This window comes from Enoplosus armatus, chromosome 12 (genome assembly GCF_043641665.1).
Source record: "Enoplosus armatus isolate fEnoArm2 chromosome 12, fEnoArm2.hap1, whole genome shotgun sequence".
Lineage (NCBI taxonomy): Eukaryota > Metazoa > Chordata > Actinopteri > Centrarchiformes > Enoplosidae > Enoplosus > Enoplosus armatus.
The window spans coordinates 6,504,089-6,519,546 of record NC_092191.1 but is presented as its reverse complement, the minus strand read 5'-3'; the positions used below and the strand labels follow the sequence as shown (position 1 = coordinate 6,519,546).

The 15,458-nt window shown below is 39.8% G+C and overlaps 1 protein-coding gene across 1 annotated transcript in view; it reads right to left on the bottom strand.

Moving 5' to 3' along the window:
* Nucleotides 1-13,840, bottom strand: part of srbd1 (S1 RNA binding domain 1) — a 45,887-nt gene extending 32,047 nt beyond the window's left edge. Inside the window, exons 1-13 of the mRNA XM_070916292.1 lie at nucleotides 13,776-13,840; nucleotides 12,999-13,416; nucleotides 12,436-12,675; nucleotides 11,850-12,016; nucleotides 11,374-11,491; nucleotides 11,093-11,231; nucleotides 10,556-10,652; nucleotides 10,231-10,417; nucleotides 4,439-4,542; nucleotides 3,752-3,859; nucleotides 3,354-3,511; nucleotides 2,377-2,467; nucleotides 2,091-2,198 (exon numbers count right to left, since the gene is read on the bottom strand). Coding sequence (XP_070772393.1) covers nucleotides 2,091-2,198; nucleotides 2,377-2,467; nucleotides 3,354-3,511; nucleotides 3,752-3,859; nucleotides 4,439-4,542; nucleotides 10,231-10,417; nucleotides 10,556-10,652; nucleotides 11,093-11,231; nucleotides 11,374-11,491; nucleotides 11,850-12,016; nucleotides 12,436-12,675; nucleotides 12,999-13,416; nucleotides 13,776-13,840 — 2,000 coding nt within the window. The remainder of the gene's footprint in view (nucleotides 1-2,090; nucleotides 2,199-2,376; nucleotides 2,468-3,353; nucleotides 3,512-3,751; nucleotides 3,860-4,438; nucleotides 4,543-10,230; nucleotides 10,418-10,555; nucleotides 10,653-11,092; nucleotides 11,232-11,373; nucleotides 11,492-11,849; nucleotides 12,017-12,435; nucleotides 12,676-12,998; nucleotides 13,417-13,775) is intronic.
* Nucleotides 13,841-15,458: the final 1,618 nt, after the last annotated feature.

Below are 15,458 nucleotides of genomic sequence, written 5' to 3'. Positions count from 1 at the left end.
GGAACTTGTTTAAATAAAATTTTCTTTGAAGAAAAACAGGCATTTTATATTTTATTAGCTTGAAACGATTAATCAATTACTGGTCATTAATGTAGGAAACAAATGACTGAGCAAAGTGCTTAAAATTTACACAGCTAAATGTCAAATTAATATTTGCTTTTCACCACATATATACCAGTTATATATGTATTTTAGCTACTTTAATGATTGAAATATATAGGTATCCCTCCATTATCACACCTTTAAGATATAAAAATAGGACATTAATAGGACGTGATTTCTATACAAAACTTTTTTGATGAGCTCTATGGCCTTACAATGGAGCTGAAATTTAATTTGTGCTGAGAAATTTGACTTTATCCCATATATCCCACAGTGTGTGTAATACTGATGTGCAAAGTGGGGCCATACCCCAGAGTCTTATATTTCAAAGACATATGTCGGGGAGAACCCCACCTCTGAGGTAAGACTGGGAGTAGTTATTGAAAGACCAGCATTTGGACTTTGCAGGGCATTTCAAAAGCACATTTATTTGATCAAGCCTTTATGAAGGAAATGTCTGAAGAGGACAGATGATGGAAACGAAGACAGTGGTGAGGAAGGAGGGAGAGAACAGAGAAGGGAAATGAAGATAGGAATAAAGAGACCGACGATGGAGAGAGAAGGAGGGCACAGAAGAGAAACGCGCAGTGCATATGTACATTTAAATACAAACACACAGATTCGGCTTTAACATCTATGTTTCTCAGCCACAGTCCAAAGAAACCAAACTGTGGCATGAGACCAGACGTCTCCAGGGCAATATCATCTGGATAACAACAACCATACTTCTATGGCTAAAGTCAAAATAACATCTCTCTGCTCTTCCAAAGTTCATGCACTTGCAAAAGTCTTTATTCTACAAACCCTATTAAGGCAAAGGCAGACCATTTACACATGTGTTACGTGCTGCACAAATATAGTTAATCATATCAGGTGATATGGGACATTCAGCCAGCACCACATCAAACAGAACTCCAACATTCTTACGTGTTGCGAAAAGCCCAAATGCCATTAGCTCCAGTAAAAGAATGAACAAGAGAGACATTATATCAAGATGTGAAATTTAACTGCTCTGGAGGTGCTCAAGTCTGCTCAAAAGAAAAAAAATGTCCACCATGAAAATAATCAAGTGGAAGTTAACTTAATAAACGGCCCACTCTGACCGTTTCTGATCTTGCAAATAGACAGAAAATTTTACTTTAGAGAAAGAATGTGGACTATGACACCAAAGGTATGACCTCTGAAGTGTGCATGTGTGTATGAACTCAAAGATACCGAGACGCAGAAACACATTCACGCACAGCTCAGAATCATTCTAGGCTGTGGTCCCATTGCTAACCTCAAGTCAACAAACACACATGGAACTCAGCAGAGAGAGAAAGAGACGGAGCAACGAGAGGCCAGTGGTTATTATGCTTGGACCGAGGTTCTGTGCTGTTGTATTCTGAAGTGTGGACTGGGCCTGGTTACAGACACAACGAGGACCGCAAAACGTCTCTTTAATTGGCCCGAAGTGAAACAAAGTCCAGATGGCTTTAATAGACAATATTCGCTTGAGGGATACATTCCAATTTGTCTTTCTCTCCATCTGTGTCCCGCTCTCTCGCTCACACATATTTTCCTCCTCTGTCCTTTGCCCTTTATTATTGCTAAGCCCCTTTATTCAACCGCCCTTTTCTCTCCACACACTTAGCTTTCTCCATTTCTATAACGAGACCACCATTTCTTCATCATCATCATAGTGATCAGAATATTTCAGTGAACATTTACTCTAAAACCTTTTGACTATTTAAATGTCTTGAAACATGCTTGAGGAGTTTTTCAAATTGTAGAAATTATGAAATGTAGTTTGTAATACGTGTACTGTGGAATATTAATTAATGTCAAAACATAATGAATAATGTGAATCATGTGGACCCAATAAATATCAAACTATGCCATGGAAGTCAGCCCTCTGGACGGTAGGGTTCATCCGTTTTCTATACCCACTTATTTCTATTCAGGCTAACTGGGGCCTGTTCTAGCATGCACAGGATAAAAGACCTTACCAGTAGGACACGTCCAGAGGGTGAAAATAGCGCCTAGAGATGAGGTCAGCGAAGAAGGACTCAGTCTCACGACATGCTGTCCCGTTGCCAATGACAACCCTGGTACAGCTAGTATGGACAAGAGGAGGAGGACAATGAGGATTAAGAAAGCAACCATAAAGGTTTAAAAATAAGGTTAGGTTCAGAATTCATTGATTATCACCACATACATCATCCATTAAGGGACTGTATTTAACTGAGTTGAAATAGTATACTTAAACAGTGACTATTTAGACAGCAACAGTACCTGTATTTGATCATAAGGTGGCGCAGTTTGTCTGCTTCTTTTGTCTGGCCTGAATTATGCAGGTACACAACATCAGTATGGAGAATCTGACCTGAGATCAGAGAAGACAAACAGAAGGAAAGAGGGAGAAAATACAATGCTGCTGATAAAGTATTATGATGACAAGAGGCTGCTCAACAGATTAAACTATATACTATCAGCTAATGTCTCTCCACTGTATGCTGTCTAATGAGGCAGCAATGCCCTTAACACAAAAACACACTCACACATATGCACGCACACACATAATCCACCCACCAGGGTCATGCCAACTGGCATCTAGTCTCTGACATGCACATGCACACACACCTTGGTGGTAAGAACAGGTCTAGTGGCGGCCTGGTTGGCTACATGGCATCCTCTCAGACAGAATATTAAGCTTCATTACTGCTTAAACAAATAATTTGTGTAACATAATAAAGAGATGTCTGATGCTTCAACATTTCTGTACCATTTTGAATCATCAGTAACATAGTGAATAAAGCATGGGCATGGTTATCCGTGGTTATCCGTCAGATCCTGATCTGTGTATGCAAAAATAGAGCTTTAATTCATGTTAGAGTAACATATCTGAAGCTTATAGGCTTTATACTTTATAACTACTACTTTATAATATAATACTTTATATTACTCCTTTTAGATCAACACAGTGGCACAGGATAAATCAGTGTTTGCTGTCAACAGGCATCATCCAACCTGACGCTGCAGCCTCTCACACACAGCTGTCCTCCCAAGATTTTATGCACTACGGTGTCTAGAGCTTTTAAAAAGAGCGTGATAAAGAGGATGTGACCTTGTAGATGAGTAGGGTCTTATGAGAATTATAGCTCAAACTATTCTGGAAGCAAAAGTAGGTGCTAAGTGGTATAACATAAATGTGCCTATTAAAGTGAATATTGACAATACAAATGAGTCCAGTACACTATGTAGTCACTTACTAGTGGGGGAGAGTACTGCAAGCTTACAGCCATGTCTAAAGCCAGGGTCCACCCCCATGATGACACAGCCCCTGACTGGACACACCAACAGGCGCTGCCGGAGGTTCCGCACAAACATGGCAATTGACTCCTTCTCTGCTGCACTTGTCAGCTTAGTCCTAAAGAGAGGGAATGCAAGAGAGAGATGGGGAAAGAGGGAAAGACGGGGGGGAAATATATGAACAAAAAGAGAGATGTAGAGGTTAGTTGTATCGTGAGGGTAAAAAGAAATAAAGAGAACAAAAGGGGAAAGAAGAAGAGGGAATAGGGACACAGTGAACATGAATAAGTGATTATTATCAAAGGAAAGAAAGCCCAAAAGGCACATGCACACACATTAACAGTGACACTTTATATACCTGTAACTCCTGGTGAGAAAAGGCAGAATAAGCCTTTTATAAGAGTCCTCTACTGCATTCCTGATGATTGCATGAAGTTCTACTCTTCCAAACGTCTTCGGCCTCCACCTGCATTAAAAGGAGGAAAAATGGGTCATGGGTCATTTCTGCTAATAAATTAAATCTATGAAAGTAAATGTGACTTCCCTTAGTTTGAAAACGGACTCCTTCCCTCTCAGGAGAAAATATGCCGTACACCCCACACAAAAACAGTTTGCATTACCAGAGTGTTCTGTTGCACATTTGGTGTTTTTTTAACAGACCATGCCTTTCAAACAGCCTTGTGATTAAATATAAAGCGCAATTTTATTTATTTAAGCTTCATCTTTACAAGATAAGTTTACTGAAGACATATGACAGCAATGCCCTGCTTTAGTTTCACACAATTAATTGTATTCTGCTTTACAAATGCAAAGCAAATTATTTCTTTTCAAATATTTCTCAAGGTAAAATCTTCTCTAAAGAAACCAAAAGAGCAAACCTTGAATTGTTTGAAAGTGTACAAAAGTGAGGAGCCTTCATATTTGTCTTATTGGAAAGCAATTTAATGTTCAGTATATCTGCACGAATCAGGTGCCAATTCAGTGTAAATCTTGAATAATGTAATAGGCGCATGTGTGCGTGTGTGCGTGTCATTGTGTTTCTGACCTGTTGTTGATGCACCACCTAGTGAAGTCACTCTTCACCCTGTCGGGAATGTTCACCTTCACTGTCAAAATCTTCAGACTCTCCCCTCGGTTAATAGCCAGGGTCTGCACACATACACATGCATCCATACACGCAAGCACACACAAAAATATTTCCATTATAATAAACTGTATAAGGTGCACATGAACACTGACAGGAAAAACTCCTTCCCAAAAACTCACATCCCCTACAGGTACACACACTAAAAGCATAAACATTTTGAAAAGCAACAGTCGAAACAAAGATCGACACCGTAGATTACTCTGTAGTTGTTGGTGCCACTTATTAATTAAGTTAATTAAGTGATTTCTATATCCTTTATATCTAAGTTTACATTTGTAGTCTGATATATTTGCTCATGAAATTGGAAAACAGAAATATATTTTATTTCTTTACACCAAAATGCTACAGTTGTGTTAAATATAAATTCTACTTGAATCTAAACAACAAAGTTCTTGGTCATTTACACAACCGCAAGCATAAAAATCTAAATGTGATGATCTTCATATACAGAATGTCTTGTTCTTTCCATATGGCAGCACCTTAGAACTATGGAAAAAAGGAGGCAAATATTTTTCATTAAAAACGTTGGGTTACACAAGGTTACTATATACACAACGTATATGTATAAAAAACACACGCACCCATAAGCACAAAAATAAATCTTTTAACTCTCCACACGCATGCGTGTAAAAGTGATGAGCCTAGGAGTATATCCTGTGGCCAGGCCTGTTGTGTTGTGTGCTGGTCCCCCCTCAGAGGAACTGTTACATGCTGTTAAGCAAACTGTAGTAAGTGTCTGACCTTTTCAGTGGGGAACCTTTAGCCCGCCACAGAACAGGGCCAAGAAACAAGACGTCAATCTGGAAACCAAGCGGAAGAAGCAAGCTGACAAATGCCACCACTACGCCACCATCAGCGCTGAGACCGCAAGGCCTACCCCCACCCACACCCACACACATGGTGCCACAACCATTACCATTCAGCAGCACCCTCGGATGTGCTGCACCCATATGCAACACACAAAAACAAAAATATAAACACAGCTAATGGCACAGCAGAGGCAGGAATTAATGCAGCGAGCTTGCTTGAATTATGATTGAAAGTTAGATTTCTCTTTTGTTGGCATGTTTCTGCCCTGGGCTGGCGCAGTGACTGAGATGAGATTTCTCAAACAATCTTCATCAAAGCACTGAAGTTTAACATGCTGTCGAAGGAAGGAAGCAAAACACATCTTTCTGAATCCTCTGAACATCTGGGAAAGAGTGAAAGAGTGAAATTAAAGTAGTAAATACAAAACTACCTTGTTCTCAGGGTTAGACATTCAATCTTTTTAAAGATCATTTTGTGTAATGAAGAATGGCGTCTTTATATGATTGTCATACATTACAGGCTGATTCCTACTCTTCCTACACCTCACATGGTGACTGCTTGTTGAATGTGGGGATGGGCAAGAAAAACTCAATATCTTAAACTAAAAGAAAATAATGATAAATCAATGTTAATTGTTTTCAGAGAATCAAGAAAAATGGCATTAATTAAAAGGTGTCGCACCAAAAAATCTATTGTGGGTCACAAAGGTCAACATTGAAAGACAACAGAAGCCACGCAGAAAAATGTGTCTATACACAACACTATGATGCATGGATAACACACAATTTGAATCATATTTGTACTTCCTAAAAATAATTATGCAGGTCCTATGTCCTAGGTCCACTAACCCTAACCCATCCCTGTCCTTGCTCTGTTTCCTCTGTAGCTGGCCACTGTCCTCGCTGATGATAAATAACCTAGTGTCTGTATGTACGTCTCTCAGTTTCTGCCTGGGTTGGGTGAGAAGCATGTGTTTGTGTGTTAGATGGGCCAGGAGTGACATGTAGCCAAGTACTGGCCAAACTCTGACAAGACCAGACAGAATGTCTTTCCTGGATGCCCCTTCATCCTTCCACCAGCCCCCGAGGGAGGGCAGTCAGCCAACGACCGTCCTCTCTCTATCTGTCTCAATCTCTCTATCACCCTTTCTTTAGAGGAATACCATCATCAACACATCTATCCACCCGACATGGAACAAGAATAAACAGATACACACGTCACCACGCAGATTCACAGCAGACTTTTTGACCTATGTGACACAGAGGGGACACGCTGTACTATGTAAGGGTGGCAAATGTACTGAATAAAAACAGTTGAAGAAATGCCTTGTATTATATATATATATATATAATATATATATATTATATTCTGAAAATAAAAGTTAAGGCTTAGCTGTACTAGTGCAAGAGGGTTAAAATAAGAGCACATAATGCTCCTGATACTGATAAACAATGAAATTACAAGTGGTAAAGCATGTGGACTGTAAGCTACATTTAGTGAAATATTATTCTTTATGATTCCAGATAAATATAGACTCATTAAATATCATACATACTGGCTCCTCAGTGAAAACTCTGTACTCCTTCTGTCCCTTTTACACTTTCTTATCATACCCCAAAACAAACAACACAGCACATGTTCTGATGGCCGTTAATAGAACTACAAACTTCAGATCAGAAGGAAGAAGGAGAGAGAGAGGAAAAGCATTTCAATTGGCACTTATTGTACTTGATAGTTTTGGCCTCACCAAATGTTTTATTATTATTTCATTATCTCAGTTTTAAATATTTAATATTACTAACAGTGCACAAAAGAAGACAGAAGGGGATTAAACAGACCAGAAAGCATAAGCTAGACTAGTTTTAACTATGCTACAAATATGTTCATTTTCAGGTGGCCGTCTTATTCTTCAAATGGAAAAGAGGTCATTGTTAATATGATGTGTAAAATAAATAACTACTATATGTTGTTATGTAAAATCTCTGGATAATTTACCATAAAGCATTAAGTAGAATACACACACACACAAAAACTGAGTGTGAAAGAGTGTTTGTGTGATTGACAGTGCAAATAAACTTGTTTTTCTCCACCTGTCCATCAAAAAGGAGCGTTTAATTGATGAAACAGTTCCATTTACCCAAGCTCCTCTGCAGGCGAGCCCCTGACTGGAGCGCTAAACAACCACTTGATCACAACGCAAATCACATTAAAAATACCCCACTGCACATTCAGCAAATCCACCCTGGCATACTCAAGAGCGTACCAGCTGCTAATAGCTATAAGGTAAATGTGTACCCTTCGAAGAAGGCCTCAAATCAAATCTGATGGAATTAAATCTGAGCTAAGCATCGCAACGAGATACGTCAAATGGCTTATGCTTTAAGACATACAGAATACCAGAGCTTTCTGCACACTAACTTTAGATGAATTTATGAAACTGTTACATAATTCTATAAAGGCATACATCACAAGACTTACTATATTCCATAAGTCTAATAGAAAATACTTTTTTAGGGCTGAAATGATTAGTCAGAAAATTAATTGGCAACTATTGCCAAACATTCCCAGGTTCCAGCTTCTAAATTGTGAGAATTTGCAGCTTTTCTTTGTCTTACGGGACTGTAAAACTAGTTTTATAGACCAATTAATGAATTAATTGTGAGTCGTGTAATCAGCAGATTAATTGAAAATGAAAATTACCATTAGTCGCAGCAAAGTAAATGTGTCGATGTGTATGTCTTTTTACCTGTTAATGCACTGGATGAAATCACTTGGACTTGAATACAACGGAGTAAAACATCACTTTTGAAGTCTACTGATGTTTCGATTTCACTAAGAAATATATGTCTTGCGAGTACGCTACAAGTGTAAGTTTCATTCTTCTTTAGGTCTTAGATTACTGCCTACACATAACATATTTGTCTTTGTATGTCTTATTCTAATCAATTAAAACTAGCAAATACCTCTATTCAAACTAACATATTTCTATCGCTGCCTCCCTTCATACAATGCCCATCCTTTTCATTTAACAAACCACCAGAGCTGGGGCTTAATAAAATGTGTTAAAGCAAACGGGCAAGTGTGTGCTCACACACATGCCTCCTGTCATAACACATCTCCCACCTGCTCCCCCTTCCCACCAACTTGACGGCTAGAAAAGGTTCATTTTAGCCGGAATCCGACAGCTAGCAGGGTCAAAGCAGCCTGTGGATTAACGCTCCATGACAAAGGCGAGTCATCGAATTAAAGGCCTCTCATACACTAGAGAGGAGAGGGGGAAAGGGGAGGTGTGGAGTGGATTGGAGGGCTGAGGTTTAGTCAGAAAAAGAGGGAGGGAGGCAGATCAGAGCGGAGCGAGAGAGATAAGCGACGGACGTACCTCAACGTCGCTCATCTGTTCATTCTCTCCCTCCCTTTACCACCCCCACTCCCTCTCCACATCCTTCCGTCCGTCTGCGGGCCCAGCAGCAGTAGCTGTCACTACAGGAGAGCGCCTGTCAATCAAAGCTTCCTAATCCAATGGCATGTCAGCAGGGGACATGTCACATATGTTAAGAGGAGAGAATGAGGGGACTTGCAGGGTGTGCTTGTGTGTGAGCAAGAGTGTGCGCATGCATGTATGTGTACGTGATTGTATGACTGTAGGGTAGAGCACGGTTGCCAGAGAGTGTGGTGTGGCAGAGAGGCAGCGGGTGATGGAAGCTGTGGTGACACATGAGGCCCGGGACCAACTCTGAGTAACCCACTAGTCACTAGAGGGACAGAGGGGGAGCAGAGGAGGCAGAGCAGGGCACAGGAGGGGTAAATATGGAGGCACAGACAAGGCTAACTGCGACTGACATGGCTAGCATTCAGAAGCGGCACACATGAAGCAGATAGAAATGACACAAACACAAACAGATGGTGTGCATTTGTGTGTGTGTGTGTGTGTGTGTGTGTGTGTGTGTGTGTGTGTGTGTGTGTGTGTGTGTGTGTGTGTGTGTGTGTGTGTGTGCAAGCGTATCAGGGAAGTCAAAACGCACGATACAGGTGTAAATTACCTATAGTATGGTCGAGAATACTTACTGATATAATTTGTTGTTTTGCATACTTATTGATTTCATATGTATTTTCTTATTGTTGTTATTATTATTTGTCCGCCTAGTTATATTATGAAGGCTGGTGCTTTCATTTCGAAGGAGTAATAACGGTAGGAGCTATTTCCTGATTGTGTATAAGAAATGTTAATTCATTTATAATTCATTATTTTCTGGGGTTTTTAATACCAGATCTTAAAATTGTGGTCTAATATTACTGAAAGATTTTAAGGCTGTAGTGCTTTATGGAAGACCAGTGAACCCTTTGAAACAAAAGACAGAAAAGACCAAACAAAGTCCTAAAGCAAAGTAAATGTGTCAGTGTGCATATCTTTTTACCTGTTAATGCACTGGATGAAATCACTTGGACTTGAATACAACGGAGTAAAACATCACTTTTAAAGTCTACTGATGTTTCAGTTTCACTAAGAAATATGTGGCTTTGCTTTACAAGTGTAAGATTTAGCTTTCTGTTTTAGCTGTTTGTTGCCGTTGTATTCTTTCCAACTTGTGGTAACAGCGGTAATAAGTAAATTTTCACTTTCTGATGACTATATAGGTAGCAATGGCCAAAGGGTTGGGAGAAACATTTATGACAACAACACCAGAGCTAACCTTTAAGCTACACACTTTAGTCCAGACTGCTCCAATGCTTCTACAAAATTGAAATCATGAAATTCAAATGTACGAGTACCAGAAAACTTCAACCTATCCTGCTGCTGCTTAACATTTAGTTCAATACTTGGAAGGAAGGAAGAAAGGAATGAGATGCTATGAGACTGATAAACTGGCCGGTCTTGCTACCTGATGGGGCTGGATGCGCTGGATGTTGCAGGTGAAGTCAGAGTAGAGGTGGAACTTGTCAATGTCCTTGTTTTTGTTTTGCTGGGCCCCTGGTTTATTGTGGCCTTGAACAGACTTCTCTTGCTCTTTTTCCTTTAGTGCCGACTTGGACACAGAGGACTGGATGGTCACAAAGCTGTTTTCACACCTGACAAGAGAGAAACACAGAGGAACAGAAAGAGGAGGAGGAAACTGTATTATAATCAATGTATCGAGTAAAAGATACTCTGGTCCCAATATCAATGAAACACAGACCACTTGTAGATGCTTGTAGATGCATTCTCACAATGTTTTCACGTAGGTGAGTGTCTCAGGGTCTTTGGCTATCATATCAGCCAAGATATGCTCCACACCTGTAGAGACTTCTTCCATCGATGATAGACCTGACACACACACACACACACACACACACACACACACACTTAAAAACAGTACTTGTTGACCTTTAATGAGCTCTATAAATGTGTGACAGCAAATATAATTTAAAAATTAGTTGTTATATTTTTCACAATTTAAATGTGATTGTATACGTTTTTGCATGAATGTGTGTCTGAATCTGTAAATCTTAACCATTTGAGTCAAAGCTGAAAGGTTGCCTAACCAAATCAGTGACCATTAGGTATGTGCCTTAATTTAAGTAATATCTTAAACAGCTCACAATCTGTGCACAATAAATAACTAGTATCAGTAATTTCTCCAAACATGATATGATAAGTTAAAAATACTCTCTTCAACAGGTCAAAGGGGGTTCTAACCATCAGTTCTACGTATAATTGAATGTCTATAAAACTCTTCATTTTGTGTGTATGTGTTTATGTCTTACCTTCAGTACCAGGTTTTATCCATGCCCTTAAATCCAGAGTGTGGGGTGAGTCCATCAGGGCAGAGATGGCTGCCTCAAGGCCAAGTGCTTTGGCCCTGCGAGCCTTCGTCAGCTTACTACCTTTCTTATAGGGAGAATACTACAGACAAAGACAGGAGAGGTGTAAGAGCCACATTCAGGTGTGGATGAAAGTGTGGATAAATAAGATCGCAACCAACAATTAGACCTCCATTTTATTTTAAATGATACACATTACTTTAGCACAAAAATGTGATTCTGACCACATGATCCAGTTCATCAGTTGATCGGCAGCTCCTCAGGTTTTGTTCCAGCTCAGCTGTCAAAACTTCGTCCTTCTTCAGAATCTGAATCACAGACTGGGTCTTCTTGGCTAGAGAGCTGAAGAAACACATACACGTACACAAATAAATACACACACACACACACACACACACACACACACACAATACATATAAAGTGATACACATGAAAAACAATCACACACAAGTGATGCTGTTTCAGGCCTCAAAGCTTGGCCACTAGCACCATCTAGTGGCCGATGTCAATTATGCTGTCTGTGAACCCAATCCTGCTCAGCTCAAATGAGAAAACATCTCATGGTTACTGCTGTATATATATGAAAGTCTGTATCTGAATGTGCCTCTGCATGCATTTAATGAGTGCTTGCGAGTGGGTGATAAAGTGTATTAACTTCTTTTTTTTTGTTTGTTTAATTTAAGATTTTTCAATTGCCTACCATAGCTCCTGGTATACCAGCTGGACATCTCGAACGGCATCAGCGTCCATGTGGTTAATCATGTCTTTGCGGTAGCGCACCATGAACGGCACCGTGTTCTCCTCACGAAGCAGCGCAATGATATTTACACACACCCAACGCTCCACACATGTTAGGGTGGACAGCAGCTGAGGGGAAGGACACAGAAGGAAATAGGCTAGTAGAAAGTAAGACACTGCCCATCATTATCTTTGGATGCATATACAGTGTAGAGGACCTTTAGACATTAAAGTGTGCTTAAGAAACAGCTGATCCTTTTCTCTTCAATTCTCAGGCATTAGCAATACAATGCATAACACAATGTTGGACAAGGAAAACAAAATGTGTATGATGAAAAAAGTGTTGTTTGGCCAACAACTGGTGGTGGCAGTTACATACATGTCTCATTGGGTCACCTTCAAACTGTCCAAACATTACAGCACTGTGTGTCTGCCAGTCTGTCAGTGAGGGACAGGCACTGTCATATGCTGCAATGCTTCCAAAATCTGACAAAATTATAGACAAACACTTTCCCACGCATAAAAGACATTAACAAACACTACAATACCTCTATCAAGTCCCAGTTCATGTTGAGTTCATTCCTCAGAGCTTGTGCTTCTGACGATGGCAAAGCAGTTTGTTGTCCCAGGCAGGTACCACTGGTCTTCTGTTTCTTTTGACAGGGCTCATCAAATGTAAAATCCTCCTCCTCCACTTCCTCTTTCTTTGCTTTAAGCCCAGCTAGTGATGACCCCTCGCCTGCCCATCGGTCTGCCTGATGGGCTTTTGACACTATAAATGACACCCTCTACAAGAAAAACAAGAAAGAAAGACGGAAAGAGACATGAGAAAAAGTAAAAAAAAAGGAAGAAAAAATATGTACTTTGTCTCAGGGAAAGTAACTGGATTTATTCAATTGACTGTTCTACATGCAGCAAATTTGATGTGCACATTTCAGTAACACACAGATATGCTAAGTTCAGTCATAAACTAGTGTTTTACTAACAATATTATAATCACAAACTGGCGGTTATAATTGTTGCCAAATCTATTTTATCTTCTTTCAGGCATACTAGTGTGTGTGTGTATGCAGATATGCTGTACTCTTACAAAAATGGCCATGAGTCTTACCTCCTCCTTCATTCTGATACTTGGTCCACTCTCATGTGCCTTCTCTACTTCTGGACAGTCTGTTTGTTTTTCCCCTCTGTCTTCTCCAGCCTTCTCATCCTTTTTACCCTCATCAATTTTTTTCCTCTTTGTTCCAGCCAACCCAGGTGCACCAGAATCCTTCAGAACTTTAGGGGTTTGTGTTTTTCGCTGTGCTGCAGGTTTGCATGGCGCCTTTGGCTTCGGATCTTTAGGCACTTTGGGAGCTTTAGGTGGTTTCGGTGCTTTTGGCTCCTTTGGTTTAGCAGTTCTCTTGGCAGCTACTTTCTTCTCCCCAACTGCAGGGGCTCTGGCAGTCTTGCTTGGGGCTTTTGGCTTTGGCTCTGATGGCCTCCATTCCTCACTGTCCTCATCACTACTGATTGTCTGGGAAAAGGACCTGACAGTAGAGTATGAGCAAAGTGGAAGATCAGCAAATTCTAAAGAATAGGATATAGGTATTTCTGCATTTTGCATGTTGTCCCCTGGTTTGCCTTGTCTCCTCCTACATTTTAAACACCAGCTAGTGTCTAAAACGGATTCGAGATTCCTTTTTGCATAATCTGGCAATGTGAGTATGGGTATGTTTGCCTCTATTAGCCCTGTGATGAACTGGCGATCTGGCGAACTGTTAACGTCAACCCAAAACAAACAGTGAAGGCAGACCCCGACCTCCCACCTTAAACACCTGTTGTGGCAGAAAACGAAATGTCAGAGCAGAAAATGACTACTATGAATGACTGTATGAAAAATACTTACAGGTCGGAGTCCATGTCTCTGTACTCTACAGCTTTGGCTGTGGTTGTTCGGGGTCTTCGCATCATCTGTTAGAAAAGGTGTTTGGTTAGCTAGCGTCACAGCAAAGCTGTACCGATAAAATCAAATCATTTAGCTAACAGACCGAATAACGGTAGTAATAAAAATTATGTTAAATTTTGACCAGCGGCTTAACGTTGGAGTTTGCAGACAGCAAGAACATTGAAGCAGACAACGAATCTGCAAACGTTTGCTAGCTATCACAACCAAGTTTAGGCTAGCTGTTATTTCAAATTTGGCGCTTCACGCTAACGCTAGCAATGTTAGCCGGCTAAATGGCAGTACACCACGGCATATTTATTTATTGCGCTTCCCGCACGGCAGTAAGCCTAACTAACTATTTCTACTTTACCTACTATACCTTTAAAAATGCTCAAATTATTTGTGGGTATTACGTTGAAAATCGTTTCTGGTGGAGCAGGAATGCCTGCTTCCTGCAACAGTATGGATTCAACCAATGACAACGTCCAGAAGTCTTAAAGGGCAAACGTAGCTTCTGTATCTTCTTCTTCCTCTTCTTCTTTTTCCGTTGGCAAACTTAGCTTACAGACCCCTACCGCCACCCACTGGACTGAAGTGTATTGCAGGAGATTTGCAATAAATATGTTTATCTCATTTTGGTTTCACACTGGCAGTTCAAGAAGCTTTGAGACTATCCCCAATTGTGATTTTAAAATCAACATCCACTGTCCATCTCAGTCCATTCCATAATTCATACAGAGGACAGGGAAACTGTGTTATAACTTCAATCCCTAAGCATAACTGAGACTATATATCTTTGTATTTTAATATTATAATGAGGACATTGTTTTTGACACCCTGTAATTGTTGTAACAAATTCCCCGCTCTCTCACTTTCTTTAATCCGCCAGACTTCCATTGTATCTCCATTAAATGAAACTTTTTTTGTTCCTCAAAAGTCGAAAGTCAAAACAGATAAAAGCCTAAATACTTGGCCTTGGCTCAGTAATTAATAATTTGTAATTTGTTTTGTTTGTCGATATGGTGTGAGAAGTAGAGCAGTATCCATCACATGCCTTGAACCAGTCTGGGTTAAATTTACAAATATTTGGTTAATTGGAAATGCTATAATTGTTGAGCAGCTACAGCAATAGCTTTATTAGTTGTATGAAGGTCAATGGATTAATTCTGTAGACATAACAAGTCTTAAAGTACAACATGAGCACAAAATATACATATATTTACATATACATTTTTAGAATAGATGTACAGAGTAGTAAGAAGACATGAGGTGATCTCTTAGCAGAACTTGTTGATATTATATATTATATATATGTATATATTTAAATGTGCAAATATGAATGAAGATATGAATCATTATTTCTGCATAATCCCTGTGGCACTTCTTCCATGGAAAAGACATGATAATCACATTCCATAACAACTTGATAACTGTCTAAATGCTGGGGTCGGCTGGAGACTGTGCGACCTGGGTCTTGGGCTATGATCGAGGGCAAGAAAGAATTCAAAACTTAAGGATTCATCAGTGCTAAACTGCAAAACTATTACTACCACCACTACCACCACTACTACTACTACTACTACTATTACAATATTCAATCCATAACCCATGATATATATATCCAGTATGGCCTTAGTTATTTCT